A 21,564-nucleotide genomic window follows, 5' to 3' on the forward strand; every position below is an offset into this window, starting at 1 on the left:
TGGGATTACTGCAAACTCCATTTACCAGCTCGGGAGCTGTCAGAGCTGCCATCCTCCCCTTGGAAACGTGGCAGGGAAAAGGCAGCTGAGAACTGCTCTGCTCCAGGGGAGTGATCAGAGCAGGGTAGGGCAGGGGGAGAGGCAGAGATGGGTGTTGTGTGGGCACCAGCACCCACAACGTGTGAATGCAGAGAGCACAAACAGAGGGAGGAGGCTGTGCCGTGGCCTTGGCTTTAGCCAGGAATTACACCCTGCTGTGCATTCTCTGCTCACCCTCCTGCTGCAGCTGGAGCCTGTCAGTGCCTTCACAGGGCACACTGGGTTTTTGGATTGAGGACTTCCCACTACAATAAACTCAAAGCTGCCAGAGCAAGGAAGAGCTCACCCAGTGACGATCCCTCCTTAGGATCCAGCTCCTGTGCCCTGCAGGTTCAAAGAGGTGATGATGTGTCTGACACTGAGCCACTGTCCTCATTCCCAGCCCCAGAGCCCTTGGCTTGCCTTTCCCTTCTGGATATAGCAAAAGAAGGAACTCGATAGTTCTCCTTACCTGGAGAGGCACGATTTCCCTCAGCCACATCAGAAACCAAATTGCTCATTCCCCCTGAGCTGCCACTGCTCCAGGCCAGTGCCCCTGGCCCAGAAGAGCCCTCTTGTAGCACCTCAGCTAATCCTGGAAGTTGTAAATGGAGATCCTGATCATATGCGGCCTCGTGGCTTCAGAATTTGCATGGGACAGAATTTGCAGGGCAAGAACTAACCTCCCAAAACATACCTGGGAGCAGGAGGGATACAAACTTATTTATCTACTCTCTTCAGATGATCAGCTTTAATTAGTTTGGGTTTGACTCAGATACTGTGCCACGGGGACAGAATCAGCATTGATTGTAATTGATTGGTTATCATTCATCAAATCATGATTTCAACTTCCCAACCTCATATTTGGAAACACAAATCCCTATTTGTAACAGATTTTGGCCCATGCCTTTTTTTCTTTATTTCAATTTTATGACTTAATGATGAATGAAACAAAACTCATTGCACCTTTGTGGGAAGTGAATTCAATATCATTATCTTGTAATAAAATAACTTACCTTAAAAGGGTGTTGTGAAAATATCAACCTATTAAATCCAAGGCAACATCAACCACTGTTTGGGGAAAAAAAATCTTGAATGAGCAGTAAATAATCAAACCACCAAAAATCTGAACAGAACCTGGATGGCACAACCTGTGAGCTGGCTGGTATTTTTAGTGTAACATGAAAACAATCCCCAGGGAAAGGCAAAGCTGGTTACAGAGGACAGAGGTGAGGCTTTAGCCACTGGTCTTTGATTTTTGGTAGGCTATCACTGCAAGCAGTAAGGGGAAAGATTTACCAAGGTATTTAGGTACCTAAACATGCCTAGCAGCATTTATAGCAGCATCTAAGTAGGTTAGGTGCCTAATTCCCATTAACTCCACGAACATGTTTAAGCTGCTAAACATCTTTGCCAGGCTGGCCCCAGTGCCTGGGCTGACAGGTGCCTGTTTGAACTGGTGCAACTGGGCTCATTCCCAGTCAGGCTGATGCTCCTTGGAGCGGGTGGAATGGATGACACACAAGGACCAGGAGCACAGAACTGAACAAAGGCTCCTGAGCCGACTCACAGTTTTGCTACTGACTTAAGGAAGAGCCACACAAAAGTCACTCAGAGCAGCATTTGCAAAAAGGCCACTGAATTCTGGCGCTTGGTTTGGAGTGAGGATTAATGTTCCTGCAGGAGTATCTTGAGCTGAGTGTTAAGAATCCCATCAGTTCCCAGAAAAGTAGACATTTCACAGGCCAAGTCAGAACAGCATTTCCCGAGCTCCTGGACAGCCTTTCCCACTTCACAGCCCAGCCTGTTCCACAACCACAAGCATTTTTCTTAAAGGATTTTCCTTGTCCTCCCTCAGTGCCACCAGGCACCTCCTGCGTGTCAGAGACAGACTTAAAGAAATGAACCAAACCACTCCTAAAGCAGCCTCTTACAAGAGGCATTTGATCAGATGAAGAACATTACATGGGACAGGTCTACTCCCATATAAAGCTGTAGTTTCATTATTTTAAAGGATACAACATGCACTTTAATATATTTTCTACTTAAACTTTTTTTTATTCAGGAATAAAAATGAAAAGTTGCTGTTTACAGCGTTGCATATGTTGACAACTGCTCTTTACAAATTCTGTTCAAGTTACCCTACAACCATTTTCTCCAAATACACAGTTCAGTTTAATCAAAATAATTTCACAAAACTATTTCATAGAAAGGAAGAGACAAGGGGAGATCAAGAGAAATAACCTAGGAAACAGTGTATGGCAGCGTACAAAAATAGATTAGAACATTTGGAGATTGCAGGTATGAAAATGTATTCCCCACCACGGAGAATGTGAACTAGTGGATTATGTGGAGAGGTAAAAGCTCACTGGAGTAGCTGGAGAGATGTAGAGACCTATTTCTAACGCCTTTAATTTCTAGGCAAATTTATAAGAGAGAGGGAGGAAACAGGCTCCAGCTTCTGGCACGTTCTCATCCGTGGGTGGGGACAGGGAGCAGAGCAGGCAGATCCCCCCGGTGCACAGCAGGCTGGGATCATTCCCAGCTCCCCGGGAAGGGCAGGCAGCACGTGCAGAGCTGTCCCCCTCCAGCTGAGCCAACAGAAGGACAGCTCTAAATTGCTCCCCGTGAAGTCTCTGCTCCTGCAGCCTCCCTGATCCACAGCCCCCCGTCCCTAAATAGCTTCTCCTCTTTGGAACACCCGGTGAGTTGTCACAAAGCCACAAGCAGAATAAATCAAGGCTGCAAAGAGGCAAGTGGAGATTCCAATCTCTCCTGAGCAGAACTGGAAAACTGGAATCTCTGTGCAGGCTGGATGTCACGGAAGTACGAACAGAAAGAGCTGTCATAAAGCATCCAAATGATTTCCACAGCTACAGCAAACACCACAAGGAATTCAGAGCCTCACATGTCCTCTGTGGGTCATGAGTCTGTGCCATTTGCAGAAAAGGGATTTAAATAAAAATGCTTCTGGAGTCTCCAAGCCTGAAGCACAAGCTCTGTCCCTTGGGACTGTGCTCTCCAGGAGCACAAAGGAGGCTGTGAAGCTGCAGGAGCCACTGGGGTAAAAAATGGCTAAAATATTCATGTGTTATTGTTATGAGAAGTTTTCTTAGAAATATAAGTTACTGTGGGTCTGCTGAGCAAGCTTTTCTTAATCCACACCACCTGTGTAGATTCACAGATAATTTGGGTCTGACCTAGTTAAAAGTACAAAACAAGTTTTTGCTATTTGCTTATTCAATATATCCTGACATCTACTTCCAGCAAAGCCTGCAAAAGCCTCTTTTGTGAGCTGCACACTGTTCCTCCAGGAAGAACATTTGGTGATGTGTCTGCAGCTCTCAGACCAAGTGCAGGAGATTCCTGCACTGCTATTCAGAGACATGACTTGGATTTCAAAAGAAGGTGTATTATTTTGACTCAAAAGGATCAGCAGCTCCAGCGTGCCTGACCTGGCACAGCTCTGCAGTGCTGAGGACAGAGTGTGTGGTTTGAGGCACCAGAACTGTGAGGAAGCCTGAGCTTTATATCCATTCCTCAGAGGACAAGGATTCTTAAATCCAGTGACACATCTACTGAATACAGACCTCAAAGATGTGACTGCAGCCTGTGCCTTCCTCACACTGTCACAGTCCCCTTCTCCCTTTTGCACTGAAGGTCAGAGACAGTTTTCCTTTGGCATATCCATCAGTGCTTCTGCAGAGTTCAGGCCTGTCTTTCATTCATTAGTAACACCCACCATTACACACACACACATACATAAAGAGCCTCCAGAAAAACAGAGCACAGAATCATACATTTGACAAAGCTGACATCAGACACTGTGCTGTCAATAATGAGATTTAAAATATCCTGTGCTATTGAGGTAAACCCAAACCTGCTCATTAACTTGCGCCAGCACCCCCCGTCATTTTCTTTATCCTCTTTAAATCATCACCAGTGTGTACAAAATGATTTTGTTCTACTTAAAGACCAGCTCTGAGGAGGTGACTGATTTCTGCTGATCCTGGAGGTGGTTTCACAGGTTTCATTGTACTTGAAACTTCACAGCTTCCACTGAAGTATTTGATGTGTGCATGTATCGGTTTAGCAGAGCACGAAAGTAGAATAATTTTCATTCTTGCCTCATATTGTTGAAAGAGCATGGTGTCCTCTACCAAAAAACTTTCTTTTCACTTGACAAGATATCAAAGACTCATTTTTCTAAAGCTCAACAACTATTCATAATAAGTATTCATTTTAAAAGTCATCAGAGCTCCAATACTTGTAACAAATAGCTGAATTTCTATTAGCAGAACTTATTTGCAGATTTCTTTCATAAAAATAAAGATTTTCAGTAAAGCCATCTGCATTATACTCAGCAGCATTGGTTCAAAAACCCCAGCTGACCTTGCATCTCAGTCAGGCATCAGCTGGAATCTACCACCAACTGTCCCATCTTAATCTCATGTTGGCCAAAGCCGTGAAAATTTCACTTCAGGTCAGGTGAATTATGTCAGTGGGGAAGTCATGGAAAGACTGGACTGGGCCCTGAGGTGAGACTGATCCCTGCACACCAAAGTGGGACAGATTAAGGACTCCTGCAGCACCCACCTGCATCCTTTGTACCCCCATCAATAAACCCACGTCAAAAATGGCAGAACCTCCTCCAGCTTGAAGGGGAGAAACGTCACCAGGTACAACTACATTACACTGGAAAGCAGGTAGATTAAAACCTGGGCATCTTCTCACTAAGGAACTGGGACCAGACTAACTACTCCCTGCCAGCAGCCTCAAGCCCTCAGCTCTTGGACCCGGGCAGGTCTCTCATTCCATCCTCCTCCTCCTCGGAGCAGAGCAAGCTCAGGGCGCTTGTGACGGGATGGATCCAGGACGTTGTCTGTGTCACGTGGCTGAAAAGACACAAGAAATGCCATTAGCAACCCCAAAGAGGCTCAGAGACCTCAAACCAAGAAACACCAGACGCGGTCTGGAGTTGTAACGATCATTATGACACTTTCAAACGCAGAATTGTCCTTTTCTTGCGAACTGTGAGATTTTTACAAACGAGATGTGGCGTGTTCTGGGTGCCAGAACCTGGACTGAAGGTCCCATTTCGCAACACAGAGAGAATGCTTTTGTATGAGACTCCTGATACACACTGGTGACATTTCCTGTTAATTATCTGAGCTGTAGACAATTAATCCAGCAATGATGTGCAGCCCAGACAAAGGAGTCTTGTGAAACTCCAACATGGTTATTCACATGGCCAGCACACCAGTTACAGCTTGGGCAACAGTGGGCAGGAGGAAGCTGAGCAAATGTGGAATCACATCCCAGAAATACACTCAGCTCTTTAGAACATGAACCCTGGAAGTGTTCAAGGCCAGGCTGGAAGGGGCTCTGAGCAACCTGTTGAAGGTGTCCCTGCCCATGGCAGGGAGTTGGAACTAGATGAGCTTTCAGGTCCCTCCCAACCCAACACATTGTGATGTGTGATCTATGATCACTATTTTAGCACCATTAAGTCATTCCTCTTCTTTCAGAAAAAGGCTGGTGAATAAATCAATTATGTTTACATGTCCTCTAGACCAGTTCAATAAAAGGGTGTCAGTGCTGCTTTTTAAGGCTTAAACCCTACATTTGACATGCAGTCTGAGCTGCTTTCCAGTGCTGGGAAAGCTTCTCTATGAATGGCAAGAGCCCGACCCAGGCTGGGTAAGGACAGATCCATGGGCTGGGTTTAGTGTTTGAGGGTGAGAACACTGCACACCTTGTGATTGGTGTGTGCATGTGAGCCATACTGTGTGTGGGCAAGACACTGCCTCTGCTCCCTTCTGGAATAATGTGTGCTTGGGAAAGGAAATAGCTTCTCTTCACTTAAAAAAAAAAAATCCTGCTAATAAATTCACAGTTTTTGTAGTCAAGTCAGTGCAAAGATTAATTCTGTAATGTAAGTTCATTGCATGAACTAGCTGAAAAATATTGTACATATAACATACACCATGAAGGACAAGCAGCTCTTCTCACAATGTCTGACACACAGTGTCCCTAAAGCCCATGTCTGTACTCACCTTTCAGGTGCTCTGGTTTAATTAAATATGAAGTGCCATGATGGAACTACTCTAGATTTAGCTTTTCAAGTGAAAACAGGCTTTGTCTTTTTGTCTTTAAAAGCACTCTCTTAAATACCTGATTATGGAAAGGGATATGTTAAAGTAGGAATTTGAGTGCATGTTCCACTACACTGAGTTATGGGTTTGGGGATCACTGTTCCCATCAACATGATGGTGCCATGATCTTACCTTAAATCTTTCATTTGAGTACACTGAGCTCAGACTCAGCTGGGTATGATGAGGATGTTACTGTTCACCAAGAGGTGAATATGATGATAAGGTAAATCACAGCTCAAGCTGAATGAATAAATTAACCTGCCTCTGAACGGGTAACAGGAATTTAGGCACCACTTCAATTGAAGCAAGGCCTGAGTAAAGACCACACAAGAAAAACAAAATGTGGAATATAAAGACCATCAAACCCGCAGCCCCAGTTACGTGTAAAAGCAATTCAGAGGTGCTCTTTTGGTGAGAGCAGCACTGGATGGACTCCATTCCTTTACGAGTATGTTACAAAAATGTCCATTACTGGAGCTGTAGAGAGCAGTTTCACAGGAGTTAAAATAGAGGGATAAATGAAAAACATGTTCCTACAGGAGATACACTGCAGTAGACACTGACTACTCTTAAGCACAGTAATTGTTTCATTCTAAGAAAGTGAATGTACCGTTTTTACTGGGAATGAGAACAACTTGCCAGTGTTTCCAATGTTTACCTTTACAAAGTCAGATGACAGCTAACATGGAGTCCTTCTACACTGTTTTATGAGAGACTTGTGAATAAAGTCTATCTAATTAAAAACATCATTCCTACTGTTCCACAACACAGGGAAATGTATATAGTCACATTTATATTATGAATATATTTATATTTGTAAATATACAAGGGAAAATATCTTTGCTGTATTTTTCTGCAATGTTTTCTACAACATCAGGAAATGCCTTCTCTTTTCCTAATTTAAAAATTCAGCCAATAAGGCTTTTTAGTGAAGATAGCAATTTAAATTGAAGTCCCAGCATGTGATTTCATTTATCAGTGTAACAACACAGAACTCCTTCCAACACCTGCAGAATCATGGGAGCTGAATGAGCTGGATTCCATCCATTCCAGCTCTGCCAATGCAAGATTTATTGCCTACACTACTATTTTAAGTGTTTATATCGACTACTTTTATCAAGCCATTTCTGAAAGATCCATTATGGAGTTTAAATAAGAATAAAATTACTTTTAAATTTGTTTTTCTGCCCATTTGACTTCTCCCTGTAGCCTGCCCTGACCTGCTGTGTGCCTCAATCCTTAGTTCCATTTTCTCCTGAGCACTCCTGTGAAATGGGAGAAGCTGCACAGGAGCAGAAGAGTTACAGGGAAAGGCATTCACAGGGCTTTGATACAACCAACTTAAAAATTCCTTGTTAAGTGTTTATTCTTCAGAAGGTTTTCCTCCTACATACTCCAGGGCCAGGAGGCAAATGACAGCACGTAGAAGTTCCTGCTGCAAGAACCTCAGTTTGCTCTCACAGAAATTAAATGCAAAAAACTCTCCCGACCTTTCATAGCACAGAATTGTGGCACTGAAATCAGGATTACAATTTTCTGTATTCAGTGCCATAACATTGGTGAGAAAGAACTAGTTTTCATCCCCTTTCAAAACACACAGGGCCAAATTTTGCCCCGATGTCAATCTGCTGCTGTAGATGCTTCTCATTTGAACTCGGTTCCTTTCAACTTGCACTAGACTTTATCCCATGAGCGACTCTCCTAGGACAGTTTGTTTTAAACCCTTTGCCAAAATCCTTACTAGGAAAAGAGCTCTTATAAATAAACATTAAGTCCAGATACCACGTCTCACACTGTAGACAGACAGACACACACAATACGCGCAGATTATTTAGGCAGAGAATAAATGTATAAACCCCGCTGCTATTTATTTTTAGCTCTCCAAAAGTGCTGTGGCTAAAGAGCTTTGACATAATCAGTCCGAAGAGATAATCCCAGATTTACTGGTTTGCAGAACATTCTTGTATTAGACATACATCCTCCCTGATTTGTGTGTTGGGGCCAGCAATAAAAGTGAGAGGGAGTCCAAATCTACCTCTAGGTATTGCATAATCGATGCAACTGGTTTGAATGTTCAAGGGATATCTGGAAAGCCAGCATCGCAAATTTCAAGTGCACAACGTTTTTCCATTTTGCAAATCTTCCTTTCAAAAGTCTAATTTAGCATTTGCAGAGCAATTAACAACATTTAAGGATTTTTAGGTTTTCAAACAAATCATTGCTATCGGAGGGCAGCCAAATTTATTGTTAGAAAACAGAAACATTTGATCTGGAAATATGTCAGCAGATTTAGTCTGTCGTTTTAACATTAGCAAACTGCAGGACAAATTTCAGAGCTCGGGAAAACAAAACATGAGAACAGAGGGATGTTTTGGCAAAGGAATAGTGGTGGATTATTTCAAATGCCATTATAATTACCCTCCTTATGGCTCTGCCTTCTTCACATGGAAAATTATTTCTTTTAAAATGACAACTACAGATGATCTTTTAAGAAAAGAATCACTCAAAGAAAAACGAAAGAGAAAAACTAATTGAAAAAAAATGTCTGCACCTTAGATTTTGAGCATTATCAAGACATACTTTTCACCTTAGATTGTGTTCTCCAGCCAGGGCCAAACTCTGGAGCCTGACAGGGAATTGTGAAGTCTTGCAGACCACTCAAGTGCTGCAGGTCCCAGTGCAGGATGCTGAGCTCCAAAGCAGCCATGCAGCATTCTTGGAAGTTGTTTTCCCTCCCTTCCTCTCCCCATTTTGACATTCATAACACCTGGCTTGATGTTTCAACTGCACCAGGGTTCCTGAGCTTTATAAGGAGCAATCTTGTGCAAGAGCCTTTTGTTTGAGATCTGTTCAAGAGAGGAGATGCAGCTTTAAACAATTAGTCAGACTCTCCTAATGAACAGGGACCACTGCTCTTTATGGGCCAAACAGGATTTAGTTGTAGTTGAACTTGGAAAGCCAAATTCTGGCCTCAGATGAGCCCTGTTTTTCTCTACCAAACAGCATTATGGAAGGTGAAAATGAAAGCAGAACTCTGCTCATAGGAAATAACACAAAGCCCACAGTAGCTGTTTTCCTCCTAAATGAGCACACCCCATCAACTAAAGCCACGTAATCCATAGTGATAATTTTGCTAAACTTTTAATCTTTCTTATCTTACTTTTTGATTTCCCAAATTTCACTTGCCCTTTAAAGTGCAACGATGCTCAGCTGAAGAGCATTGATGGAGCTGTTCCTGATCTGCTCACAACTGCAAACCTTTGCTGAACAGCCTGAGACACGGGCACTGCACACTCTGAAAGCTGTACTCTTTGCTGCTTTCACTGCTATTGAAATAATCATTAAAAACCGAAGAGAATAACTCAAACAAAGCCCTGCGAGATGTAGATGCAGTGGGTTGGAAGGGGACATGCTCTACACTACCGAGAATTATATTCCAGACTAGGCTTTTGTAGTTTTTAGACTTACATGCACGTCCCAGTGGGAAGTTTTGAAGTTCCTGAGAAAGGAGGATGTGCCATCTGCTAGAGGAGTGGGAATATGGAGACTGCACATCCTCTGTTACCCGCTGGTATGCAGGGCCCCGGGCACTGGAGGCTAATGAGGGCCAGAACAACAGGAAAATAAAGAACAATGCCCCTCAATAAAAATCCTGAAACTTAATCCTTCCTCTAGATGTTCTCCCATCCTCCCTGCTTGCTCTTGCACAGTCTCTATGTTGCTCTTTGCCTTGAATTACTGCCTTTGTCTTTTGTTCCCAGGCCTTTCTCTTCCTGTTCCCCCCTGTGCCCTTTGCTTTGCAAGGATCCTTTTTCTCTTCCAAATTCAAATCTCACACCTTAGAGAAGGTGTCTAAGCTCAGAGACCCAGCTCTTTCATCTTTATTTTACTCACGTTTCTCTCACTTGCTAAAGCAAATCTCTTGGACCACGATCAATGCTCCTTGGGCACCTTTGGAAACGCTGCATAATTAGAAAATACACCATCAAACAGAGATCCTGCACAAAAATGGAGCAGTCCCAGTTTGCACCAGCACCTTGAAGACCTTCAGAGGTCATGGCAGGGAGAGGCAGAATCACTTTTCCTCATGACAGCAGGTGACAATGGAGCATCTGCTGGAGCACAGGGAGCAGAAGGCACAGGAAGGCAGACCATGGGATCATGGCAAGAGCAGGGCTTTAGTTATAGAGGAGCCCCCTCACATGACTGTGGAATTTAGATAAATACAGCAGATATATACAGCAAGATTTGGTACACAGGATGGTCAAAATGCTGGATATGTGCTAGTTCTCTTGCCCTCAAATCTCTACCTGACAGAGTTTCTAAATCACTCCATAATCAGTGAATATAACGTGGAGTTACTGGTGCTGCACCCCACACATGTTGAGAATGCTCTCCTAGGATTGCATGATTTTTAGGAGCAGAACTATTTCTCAGCTTTCAAGAGCCAGTGTTTTTAATACCTTGCTGTTGCCCCTTATGAATTTAAACCTGGTATTAATTCTTTGTCTCTTCAGCACCATGAAAGCTCTCAGAGCCAGCACACACCTGCAGAGCCAGCCAAGGATGGTGTCTGTCATGTTTGGTGTCCCCCCTGGAAATGCCAGTGCTTGGAAAGCAGATGTTAAATGCTGTATGGGGATACCAAGTCAAGCAATGGAAAACTCTTGCTATTTTGAAAGGCAAATGCTGGGAGGATCTGCAAGGAATAACTTATTCTGAGCTGTAACTAAAGCATTTTACAAAATAAGACAAGTGAGTGACATTGATGCAAGTATAATCTATCAATCAACCCTGAGAGCATCTAGGGACAACAGTTTCCAGACACAAATCCTAAAGGCAGCTTGCATTCAGTTTTTGCATTGTATTTATCGAAATCGTCTTATTTTAACTGAAACATTCATTTTTTTCCTTTCCCCTTTTCTGTTAAAATTGGTTTAAGCCTGTACCCTCTTACAAGACGTTTCAAAAGGAACATACAACATTTAATAGTTCCCCAGGAGATGCCAGGCAGGTCCTGGAAGATGGCAGTGACCTTAATTTTATTGGCTGTAATAACATCAAGAGCACTTGTCACCTCATGGAGCTGTGTCCTGAGGCAACATAAATGTTGCTTGTATTTCCCTCAGAGATCACAGATTTTGCTTGAGTATTAATTAAAGATTGAGGGATATAAAGTGAAACCCCAGAAGACAGTCTTGCTATTTATTCCTTGATTAAACCGATTAAACCCTTGTCTAATAAGAAAAATCTGTGAGCCATTTCAGAAGGCAGTAATCTCTAGGAAGAAGATTTATCAAGCCAAATAGTGTGCTGCATCATTAAAAGTTGTCAACAACAAACAAATGGCCCAAAGTAAAATAAAACCAGTAATAACAGTAGAATCTGAGCCAAGGCTGAATCAGCCCTAAGGTTTGAGTGACAGAGTGGCACTGTTTGAAAGCACCACCTGAAATCTGTCTCCCCACTATCAGCCAAGTGCTGTTTCTCTAGAAGTGCAGGTTTTAATATGTGCAGTTACCCAGAGTTCTGTGTCTCTAAGGGAACTTATAAAAAAAAATTCTGGTACCATTTATTTGCAAATGCATCAGAGCACACTCGAGGTTTATGTTTAAACTACACGTGTACCAACGTGACATGAAGCTGGAGTGATGGTTTTGGCCCAAAGCACCTTGCTGTGCTTTGATCTGCCTCTGATGGCTCTCCCAAATTCCAGGGAATAAAATAATTTCAGCTCCTTGTATTTTCTCACAGAAGAAATTTTAACAGCTGCCTTCTCTGACAGGCCAGAACTTGGACAGAGTGTGCAGGATCTGTGGAAGCTGAAAGAATGTTTCTCCATTTTGGTTCTTGATATTAAAAAACAAACAACTTCTCAGGAAAAAAGATTGCCCAACCAAAAGCAGCTTAAGGTCTTAACATTCTTGTATTACAAGCTCATGTTATCATAAAATCCAATGCCAAGTTTCCTGGTTTTACATCTGAGATTATTTTGCTTATAGTCATGCAAAATGATTTCAATGAAAAATCAGAGAAACTGAATTCCAAAAATCCCAAAGAAACATGTCAGGACTTCTTAAATTCGTGTTACATCTGAAGGTGTGTGAACTGACATTATGCTGACAGGTGCAGACTGCTTTGGATCCTTATACATTAAAAAGTAGTAATAGCAGTTAGCACTTGGTTAATGCTGAGCCAGTTCTATTTAAATATTTGCCATTTCTTTTGACTACACAACTATTCTTTCTCTATTTTCAGTTAGAAGGACTTGAGAGTGACAGGTAAAAGAAAACATTTTCAAAAATCACCTCTATTTTTCTGGGGGACATGTAAAATAGGAAAGGTCTGATTTTAGGAGATGCAATGTAACTTCAGCTTTCTTTGAACTCACTGGAACCAGCACTCCATGCCTCAGAACCAGCACTCCATGCCTCAAAATACCCATTCCTGCCCACAAAACATCAAAGTTAAGATGGGGACACCTACAATGATGATTTTGATAACTGCTAATTTTGGTGGAACTAACTTGCCTACCACTATACAAGGAGCTGGGAGCAGGCTCTGGATTCAATCCAGGGGGATTTCAATTGCTGTTGAAATCAGCATGGCAGATCACGGTTTTTCTTAGTTTGCTGCTCTGAAGTGACTGAAACTTGTGTGGAACACACAGAAGTTTATACTTCTAGATCAGGTCTGCTGTGATTTGAACTTCATTGAAGTTGATTTCTTCCAGGAAAGTTGATTTTCTTCTAGGAAGAAACCAGCTAGGACTGGTCCTCCAACCCCTGCTCGGATAACCAGGATATTTTGATATGCCAGGATGTACTGGAATGAAACAGCAGAGGCAAAGCTGGACACACCTCAGTGTGTTGGGGTTTGGGTCCTCCTTTTATAAAGGGAGTGCTGAGTACACTTATCAAAGGCACAACTTTCTTTTTGCAATTTACTTTCCAGTAAGTAAAATCAACTGTGATTTATTTTCCTTTTACGACGACACCTTTAACTCTAGTGCTATAAAACATCAGTGTTTATACTACAGGAGTTCTTCCTCTATCACACATGCTCTGCTATTCTTAGTTCAGCTGTAAAATCATAAACAGCTTCTATGAATGCCCAGTTTTCAGTAAAATGAATGGTGGGTCTTTCCCAAGCAAGACCAAAAAAACCCAGAATATTATAAAATATTGAATATAGAATATATGATGTGTCAGCTTTCCAAGTAAAAACCTGATTTGTTAGGCATGATTTCAAACTCCACCAGAACACATCATGTATGGTTTTTACTAACCTGTATTTTATAAGTATTGACTTTAGGCTTCTACTTAACATGAACAAATTCTCTGCCTTCCAGCGAAGGCACCTTCATTGCCTTCTTTGACACACTGAAGCACAAAAGGCCTGCATGGAAAGCTTCTGATTTTTAGATAAACTGCTGAAAGATAACCTTAAATCAAACCTTACTGTTTCCCCTTTGTTGTAAGATAGAAAACATCACAGACCCTAATACATCTGAGGGAGAAGATCCCAAAAGTTTAAAACATTTGGTAACTTTTCCTTGCCTTTCGGGGAAATTTCAGATAAATGTTCTTGAGGAAAATAGCAGTTAATGTGGAATATTTGGAATGTAGCCCTATTAAAATGCTAGAAAAACAGTGTTTACAGGGGCAAAATTCACAGCTGGTCCTTACAAACCATATACATATGCAAGGAGTGGGTGGGAGTAGGAGGGAGAATAGCAAGGCCCTACCTAATTTTAGGTGCCAGTCTCATGATACAGAGCTGCCATATGTTAAAGGTGAACAAGGTGGGAGGGTGGAAGAGATTAACCAGAATGGGTTTTCTGGGGAAAAATTAGTGTCCCAGCTCTGGGGTTTTATACTGTTCCTGTGGGATTCTTAACTGGCAGAACATAACCATAAATTAGCATGTATGGGCCTCACTGGGAGGGCAGTTCTGCATAGATTGTTTCTCCTGTTTGAAAATCAAACCCAGAAGTTTCTAATTCACAAAATCTGTTCAATGATAGAATGAACACACACTGTTTGCACTGCTGGACTTTAATGCTAGGGCATAGAACAAAAGTGGGATTTCGTTCTAATATCGGTTACAACACTTAGTAAACTCATTCAGCTTTAAACCTGAACTAAGCCTGGGCAAAACCACCCACAGGTCTAACTTTAAAAGTGAACATGATGGCTTTTCTCTTATTACAAAACTTTTCCCATCCTAATGCCTCCCAGCTGACTGATAAGAGCACACACACTCATCTGGATGTAGGTGATACTTTATAAGGGCTCATTAGCCCCTTTGTGTTTCTGGGATTTACAGATAAAATGTCTATTTCAGACAGGAATTTCTATTAGAAAATCAGTAATTAAATTTCTTCCAACAGTCTTAATTGTCTAATAAGTAAAATTAATTAATGAACTTTTTTACCTTATTATGTGGGGTTTCTTCAATACACTGGTCCTCCAAGCTCAAGACAAACAATGGAAAAATTGGAGAGGATCCAGTGGAAGGTCACCAAGATGATGAGAGGGTTGCAGAACTTGGCACACGAAGAAATGTTGAAGGAATTGGGTTTGTTCAGCCCCCTCTTCTCACAAAGAATTACAGCATAGACAAGAAGCAATGGGCACAAGTTGCTTCAAGGGAAATTCTGTCTAGATTAACAAAATATTCCTCAGTGTGAGAACAACTAAACTTTGGAATAGGGTACCCAGGTAGGTGATGGAATCTCCCTGACTGGAAATATCCAAGTCCTGGTTTGCAGGGCTCTGGGTGACTTACTCTTCAATAGATGGTTAAATGAGATGACTCTTCCAATCTGGACTTCTCTGTGATTTTATTCCATTACTTTGGAATGGCAGTGGACTGCTGAAAACCCCATCAGGATACATTCAGTTGTCCCCTTGAGCAAATGAGGTCAGAATCTCAACTCCTCTTAACCAAACTGGCTGAAATAAACACTGATAGAAATTCCAGCTGTACATTGGTGACAAAACAGGCACCAGTGCTGTGTTTCTATCACTCACTGACTGATGGGGCACCAATCTGTGCCGTGTGTGAATGACTGGCTGTGTTGCTACGTGCAAAACACAGCAGTGCTTGCCTTCTCTGTTACTTTAAAGTACACCAGGTTATCTTAAAACATATCTGAGGTCAATCTCAACCTTTCTTGTCCGGCAGGAGGAAAGTTACATTCTCAGTGAAGCTGTTCCCTACCTACTAGTGTAATTTTTGTCCTTCTGAGAACTGACAATTTATATTATGTTAGTAAGACACTTGAACTTGCTTTGTTTCCCAATGCACACTGAGCTGTAGCTCATTACAGTTTACATTACAGTTTGCTATCCCACGGTAATCCCTGGTCTTAATGCCCAGCACAGACTCGCACCAGTTTTAGCAGTCTAAAAGTTAAGTTTTGTCACACTTGCAGCACTTTGTGACCAATCCTGGCAACCTGGTTGATTGAAAATAATTTACTGAGACTGAAATGATTTGCTGAATAAAGGGGTGATTTCAAAAATTGTCAGAAGGTGAGGATTCATGGGCAAGATACAGCTTTCTCTAGTAGGTACAAGGCACTGCTCAGCCCCATGTAAATGTTTTATTCATGTCAGTTATTCACATAAGTGGGTTTCACTTTAGTGTGTAACACAAGCCAGCTGGTTTGCTTCTTTTAAACTCTGATTTCTCATGCACTTCATATTGCTACACCCCTTCAGAGATATTTATGGAAATTTCACAGCAAGCTGTCTCAAGCTTATGTGCTATTAAGATTCCATTCTGGGGTGTTTACTGCATTAGATTTATAATGTATAGATTTATGGACTCAGCTACTTGATAGCCCAATAAAGCATGTTGGAACCGAAGGCAACTACTAATTAAAATAATATTTGATTGTCCTTAGCATACTGTAAAACTGCTGGGGATTTAAACAAAGCCATTGCAGCTCCTATAGAGCCTCACAGCCCAACTGCACAGGAAGAAAACTGGCAATTCCCATCCAAGAGCAGTTCAACTGTGGCACCACTTTGGGAATGTTTTCCTATTTGTACACATGGAACTGGGCTAGTGTTGAAATACTCTTAAGCCCCTCATGGCTTTGGCTGGGCTAAAAATGAATGAAAGGATTCTAAAATAGAATAAAAGGATTGACATTCACAGCCAAAGAGAACAAGAAGGTTACAGCATTAGTACCAGGGTTGTGAGGTATCAACTATTCTGATAATCCCCATTTAAACAATTAGATTAAATCCTCCTGGGAAGGATCAGCTGATAAGATGCCCCTCAAGCTAAGTTCCTCCTAGAAAAGGATATTTTCAATGTTGGTTTTCACCTTGAAATCTCCACCATTCGATGTCAGAAACAAGGGACTTATGCAACCCCTGCTCCTTGCTCCAAACTGAACCTTCTCAGATGACTTTGTACACATTACACAGTGTAGTAAGAGGGGTGAATTGCCAAGCATGCAAACAGCCTGACTTACACTCTGCAAAGGCATTTGGAAACAGTCATGAAAGCAAAATAAGGAAATAGTTAAGAATAATATTAATTGCCATGATGTGCTATTGAAATGCTCAGTTAATTCCATTCTAATGAACTCCATTAACAGTTCTGAACACCACTTGTGGTTACTCCACTCAGAAGAAGTTTTTAGCCATAAAGGGCGATTTCAAACCCTTCTCTGCAATTAAAATGGGTAAATTTGCCTTGCCTGCCACGCAAAGACTGACAGGCAGAACTTTACAGGACAGACTACAGAAGGTAACAGTGATGGCAAACCTGGGGCACTCTCACCTGCAATGCTGGGAGCACGTGGAGAGGGCAGAAAATTCAGGATTTATTTTGGCACAATCAGATGTGCCAAAATTCCTGAAAAAGCTTTCTCACGTGAAATCTTGATTTCAAATCTGTAGTTTTAGCAAGTGGGGATAAATGCAAATTGGGCTTCCACCACCTAGAGTAGCTGAGATTCTACTGTTGCTAATAAGCATCTGGTTGTCACCTCTGCAATGGTTCAGCATCCACGTGCAGAGCTCAGGAGGAAATGCCTGCACACATTCAGCACATCCAGCTTTCTGCTGAGTCATCCACATACCTACGTGAGCGAGAAGCACAGCAACAAACCCAAAAATAAAACAGGAATGGGGGGGATGTTTCAAGAATGTGACATCTCTCCTCTTCTGATTCTAAATTTTACTTGCTATTGTTGATGGGTAACACTATCTTCAAGCTCAGTTTGCAGTCACACAGGTATAAACCCAGGGTATTACCCAGAAAAGTATCCAACTTCCCAACTGTCCTATCATGGCTCTCTGCATGAACAGACAGAGCCCAAGGGAACAGTGCTCTATTTTAATAGTTGCTCTTGTATTTCTTTCCATTGCTACGAAATTGGCTTTTAATTCACTTTCATTTCCTAAGTTATTTTTCTACAATTTTTTTTGGTATAGATCTTATGTAGTAACCTACATCTGTCTGCAAAGAACAGCCACCCTTTGATTAGAGCTGGAATGCAGGATCATATACAGTGTGTTTGGAAACCTCTGCAGAAAAAACCCATGTCTGCTTTAATAGATCTTGCTCGAGGCAGCACGGGGTGAGGCAAGGACAGCAGAGCAGTGTGCTTGAAAAAAAAGGGAAAAAAAAGGTCCCTGCTTTTCTTGCCTAGTTAATGCATCAAATTCATTGTTGTTTACCTGACTTTTATAAGAGTTTGGGATAAAAGTAATTTATTTGCTGCCCTTCCTCTCTTTTAGGAGACTGCAGAAATCCACCTGCAAAATGGCATCTTTCTGGCATCTATAAGAATTAAACTATATGCAAATTTCAGCAGCTAGAATAACCTGCTATTAATTAAATCCATGATATATAGGGAATGGAGATGAATTGTATTTTTCACCATTTGCTTCAACCCCTTAAAATAAAAACCCCTCTATTATACAAATTAATTTTCACTATATTCTGGAAAAAACCCCCAGCATACAGTACAATGTACAATAAATTTCTCCACTAATTCTAGGTTTAAAACTGTGTTTAGTTTGAGGTGCTTTTATTACTACTCTGACTCGTTTTGCCCAGAACTACTCACTTGATAAAATACTTGATTCCATCAGCTGTATAAGCCTCTTCCCATCCATAAGGCAGACCTAAGAGGAGATAAAGAAATAAGATGTCTCTCTAAGCTCAAGTGACACACAGAACAGTTTTGAAACAGTGAAAGTTAGAACACTATAATCTCAAACCATGTCATAAAAAGATTATAAATTCCTGCTATTTTTGCAACAAATAATAATGTAAACAATACAATTTAACAAATATTTGCTGTGCTACAAAGCTATAAACCGTTTGAAGGTATTTTTATTATTAGAATGATGAGTAATACTTTTAGTAGGGTGCTATACTATATCCCTTTAAAAATTAAATTTTCCTCTCAAATCTTTACCTTTTTAATTCCCATTTGCTCAAAAGCAACTTTTTGTAGGGTTTGAAAAGTGCTGGAGAAAGAAGCATCAGTCAATGTGTAAAAATGCCTCTGCTTTTGGGATACTGTACTGTAAAATATATAAAGTGCAAGGTCCTGAAAAATCGCTTTTTTTTTGAGACTAGAAATATATATAAAATTTAAATATGCGAGAAAAATTGTTCTGGAGGAGTTTTGCTTGAAAGTCATCTCCAAATGTGAGTGTCTCAGGAGTTAAACTATTTTTGTTCCAGTCCAAGTGTATCTCAAAGACCAGCTCATTAGAACCATCTGTGAGCCTGCTTTAGATTGGAAGCTTTGATTTGGGAAATGTGCTGGACCGCACGCACCAGATGAGCTTTGGGAGCTGCTTCCTACCAAGGGCTGCCCTAAGTGCACACAGACGTATTTTTTAAAAATTCTTCTACAAGGCTCATTTGCTTCCGTTGTCACACCTTTGTCTCCTTATTTCTTAAAAATCTGGAGAGCGATAACCTCAGTTCTCCAACAGAAACAGCAAGGACTTGGCAGAACGAAGCAGGTACAAACCACCTGAGAAGGAATTATACCTGTAGGCACCAAGTGAAGAGCAGCAAGGAACCAGGACTCCAGAATTCAGGAAGGGAACTTGAGAGGTAAGGGTAAGAACAGCACCATCATTATTCAGTGCAGCTTGAAAAAGCCCACTGGATTAATTTTTTTCCCTCTCACTTTTACCCCATTAGTCAGTTGTCTCAGGCTTCTTCCCATTTTCAGTTTAGAGCAGATCTATACAATCTGTTCCACAAAACATGCCACCTACTACCTTGCAGAGAGAATAATCCACAGCCACTTCCCTTTAAACACAAGGTACCTGCTGTGGAGCAGTTTTCAGGCTCTGGCTCCATTGTGAGGGAAGGAAGAAAAGGATGTTTCAAGTTATAAATATGCTAGACATGATCACTAGTTCTTCCTTCCTCTCCCATGAAAGACGGGACCTTTATTCAACATGGATATTTTCTGATGATTTAAATGGCAATAGGATTCATCCCTCAATTGCTTCCATCTGCCCTGGCCTTTCCTCGCTCCTGCCTGCAACACACACATCCAAAATAAATGACAATGGATTTGCTCAATTATGAATAAAAGCTCAGCATCTGCTCTGTGCTCACATGGATCCCCTACATCACCTGTTTCATTCATCAGTGATAATTACACTTTTTTCACTAGTGATCTGATTAAAATTGTGTCCTTTTTTTTCCCTTCTAAACGAAGAACAGCACGTAGGTAGCAATGGTAACTGATGTTCTGTATTCTTCCCTTAACCACTGAAGACTGTGCTTTTCAAAAACACTGAATACATCTGTCACCTAGAAATGAAACTCTGGAGATATCTCCACAGCTTTATCTGCCTTTTTGACTTTATATGCATTAGATTGTATATCCTGTCTGTTCTTTGCTTCAAGGTTCCACTATATCTGTAAGTTTTTTTAATGCATTGATTTGCCACATTTTTACTTTCCACTAGTTTTTCACTGCTGTTCCCTTTACTCCATTCCTTCCCTTTCAGATTTGTAGTTCTATTCCTTGTATTTCCCATGGTAGCCAGGAGGCTCTCATGTTTTGCATCCTATTTCCCCAGACATGATCTCCACTTCCTTCAAGCTTGCTGTCTCCATGAATCATTCATAAGTTGATCTACTTCCTCATGCTCTATTTTTTCACACCCTCCAGGGTCAAATTTGTTGTCTGTCCCAGGACCTGCCTTGAAAGACTGCTAAGCTCTCACCTGGAGTCAATGGGAGGTAAAGGAGCTGAAACAGTCAGGAATAGAGTCTGAAAGATACAGGGTTAGCCCACATAAACTCCAGCAATCTCAGATTTCCTGCATATTTATAATTTCTTGTGTGAACTGCTACAGTCTTTGATGAATCTTCATAAATAATAAATCTCGGCTGCAGTTGTCTGCACAGATCATCTTGAAAGATTACGGATTTACAGTATTTAAAAACTAGTTCTTTTCAGCAGAAAATACAGGGCTTCTTGCTATTCAAATATTTGTGATTATTTACCTTCTGGAAGGTAAAGCTGCAAAAGCAATTGTGCATGCAAAAGGAAGAACAGTCTCCTGAGAGAGTGCATTTCAGTCAAATCACATTGTAAACTACCAGTATTTTGTTCTGAGTATATGCATTTAATTAGGGTTAGTGCAAAAAAAAAAAAAAAGTCTATAGTTCTATGTGAAAAAATGACCAACATGAAACCAGTTGCTGTTGTTTGTGCCCCAGCCCTGCTGCAGCTGGTCCCAGAGAGCCAGTCAGGATCCCTGGTGACTGCTTCCCTCCTTCCCTGCGAGATGCCAGCTGGGATAACCACTGCTGGAAAGTCAACATTATATAAAGCTGAAAGGAAATGAAGCCCTTGGGCAAACAGAGTCCTCCTGATCCTTGGTAAGTGTGGAGTTCGTGGATCTTTATCACTTCCCTGGGTTAACAGGACAAACAAACTGCACCGGCGCTGGCACTGGGTGGGTTGCAGGAAGAAAGATGAGCATCAGCCCAAAGGATAAACTTCCCTGAAGTGACAGACATTAAAGGCTGTGCCTCCTGTTCCCAAGGCAGGATGTGTGTACTCTCCCTCAATAACAGCTGCACACAGCATGATCAAAGTATGTCTCTAAAGGAAGAAGGGGGAAGTACAGATATTAGGAAAAAGCTTCATTTTCCCCGGGTTATCACTTATCGATCCTATAAACTCTGCAGTAATGCAGCTGGCCAGGGTTTTTTTCCTCAATAAGTTAGTTAAAAATTATTACAGCAAAAGATATGTGCAGATCAGCAAATGAAGCCAGTAAAGCAGATGCCAGAGCAGAATATTCAGTTG

General features: G+C 41.5%; 1 protein-coding gene across 6 annotated transcripts in view; it reads right to left on the minus strand.

The window, feature by feature from the left end:
* Window positions 1–2,135: 2,135 nt before the first annotated feature.
* STXBP4 (syntaxin binding protein 4) overlaps window positions 2,136–21,564 on the minus strand; it is a 68,180-nt gene continuing 48,751 nt past the window's right edge. For 5 of the 6 annotated variants that reach the window (XM_017812209.1, XM_017812208.1, XM_017812207.1 and 2 more), the window contains 2 exons: window positions 18,331–18,388; window positions 2,136–4,973 (listed from right to left, as the gene is read on the minus strand). In XM_017812209.1, the coding sequence (XP_017667698.1) occupies window positions 4,862–4,973; window positions 18,331–18,388 (170 nt within the window). In that variant the 3' untranslated portion in view covers window positions 2,136–4,861. The remainder of the gene's footprint in view (window positions 4,974–18,330; window positions 18,389–21,564) is intronic. The other variant, XM_017812211.1, reaches the window with a different exon arrangement.

Source organism: Lepidothrix coronata, unplaced genomic scaffold (genome assembly GCF_001604755.1).
Source record: "Lepidothrix coronata isolate B3197 unplaced genomic scaffold, Lepidothrix_coronata-1.0 Scaffold34, whole genome shotgun sequence".
Taxonomy (NCBI): Eukaryota; Metazoa; Chordata; class Aves; order Passeriformes; family Pipridae; genus Lepidothrix; species Lepidothrix coronata.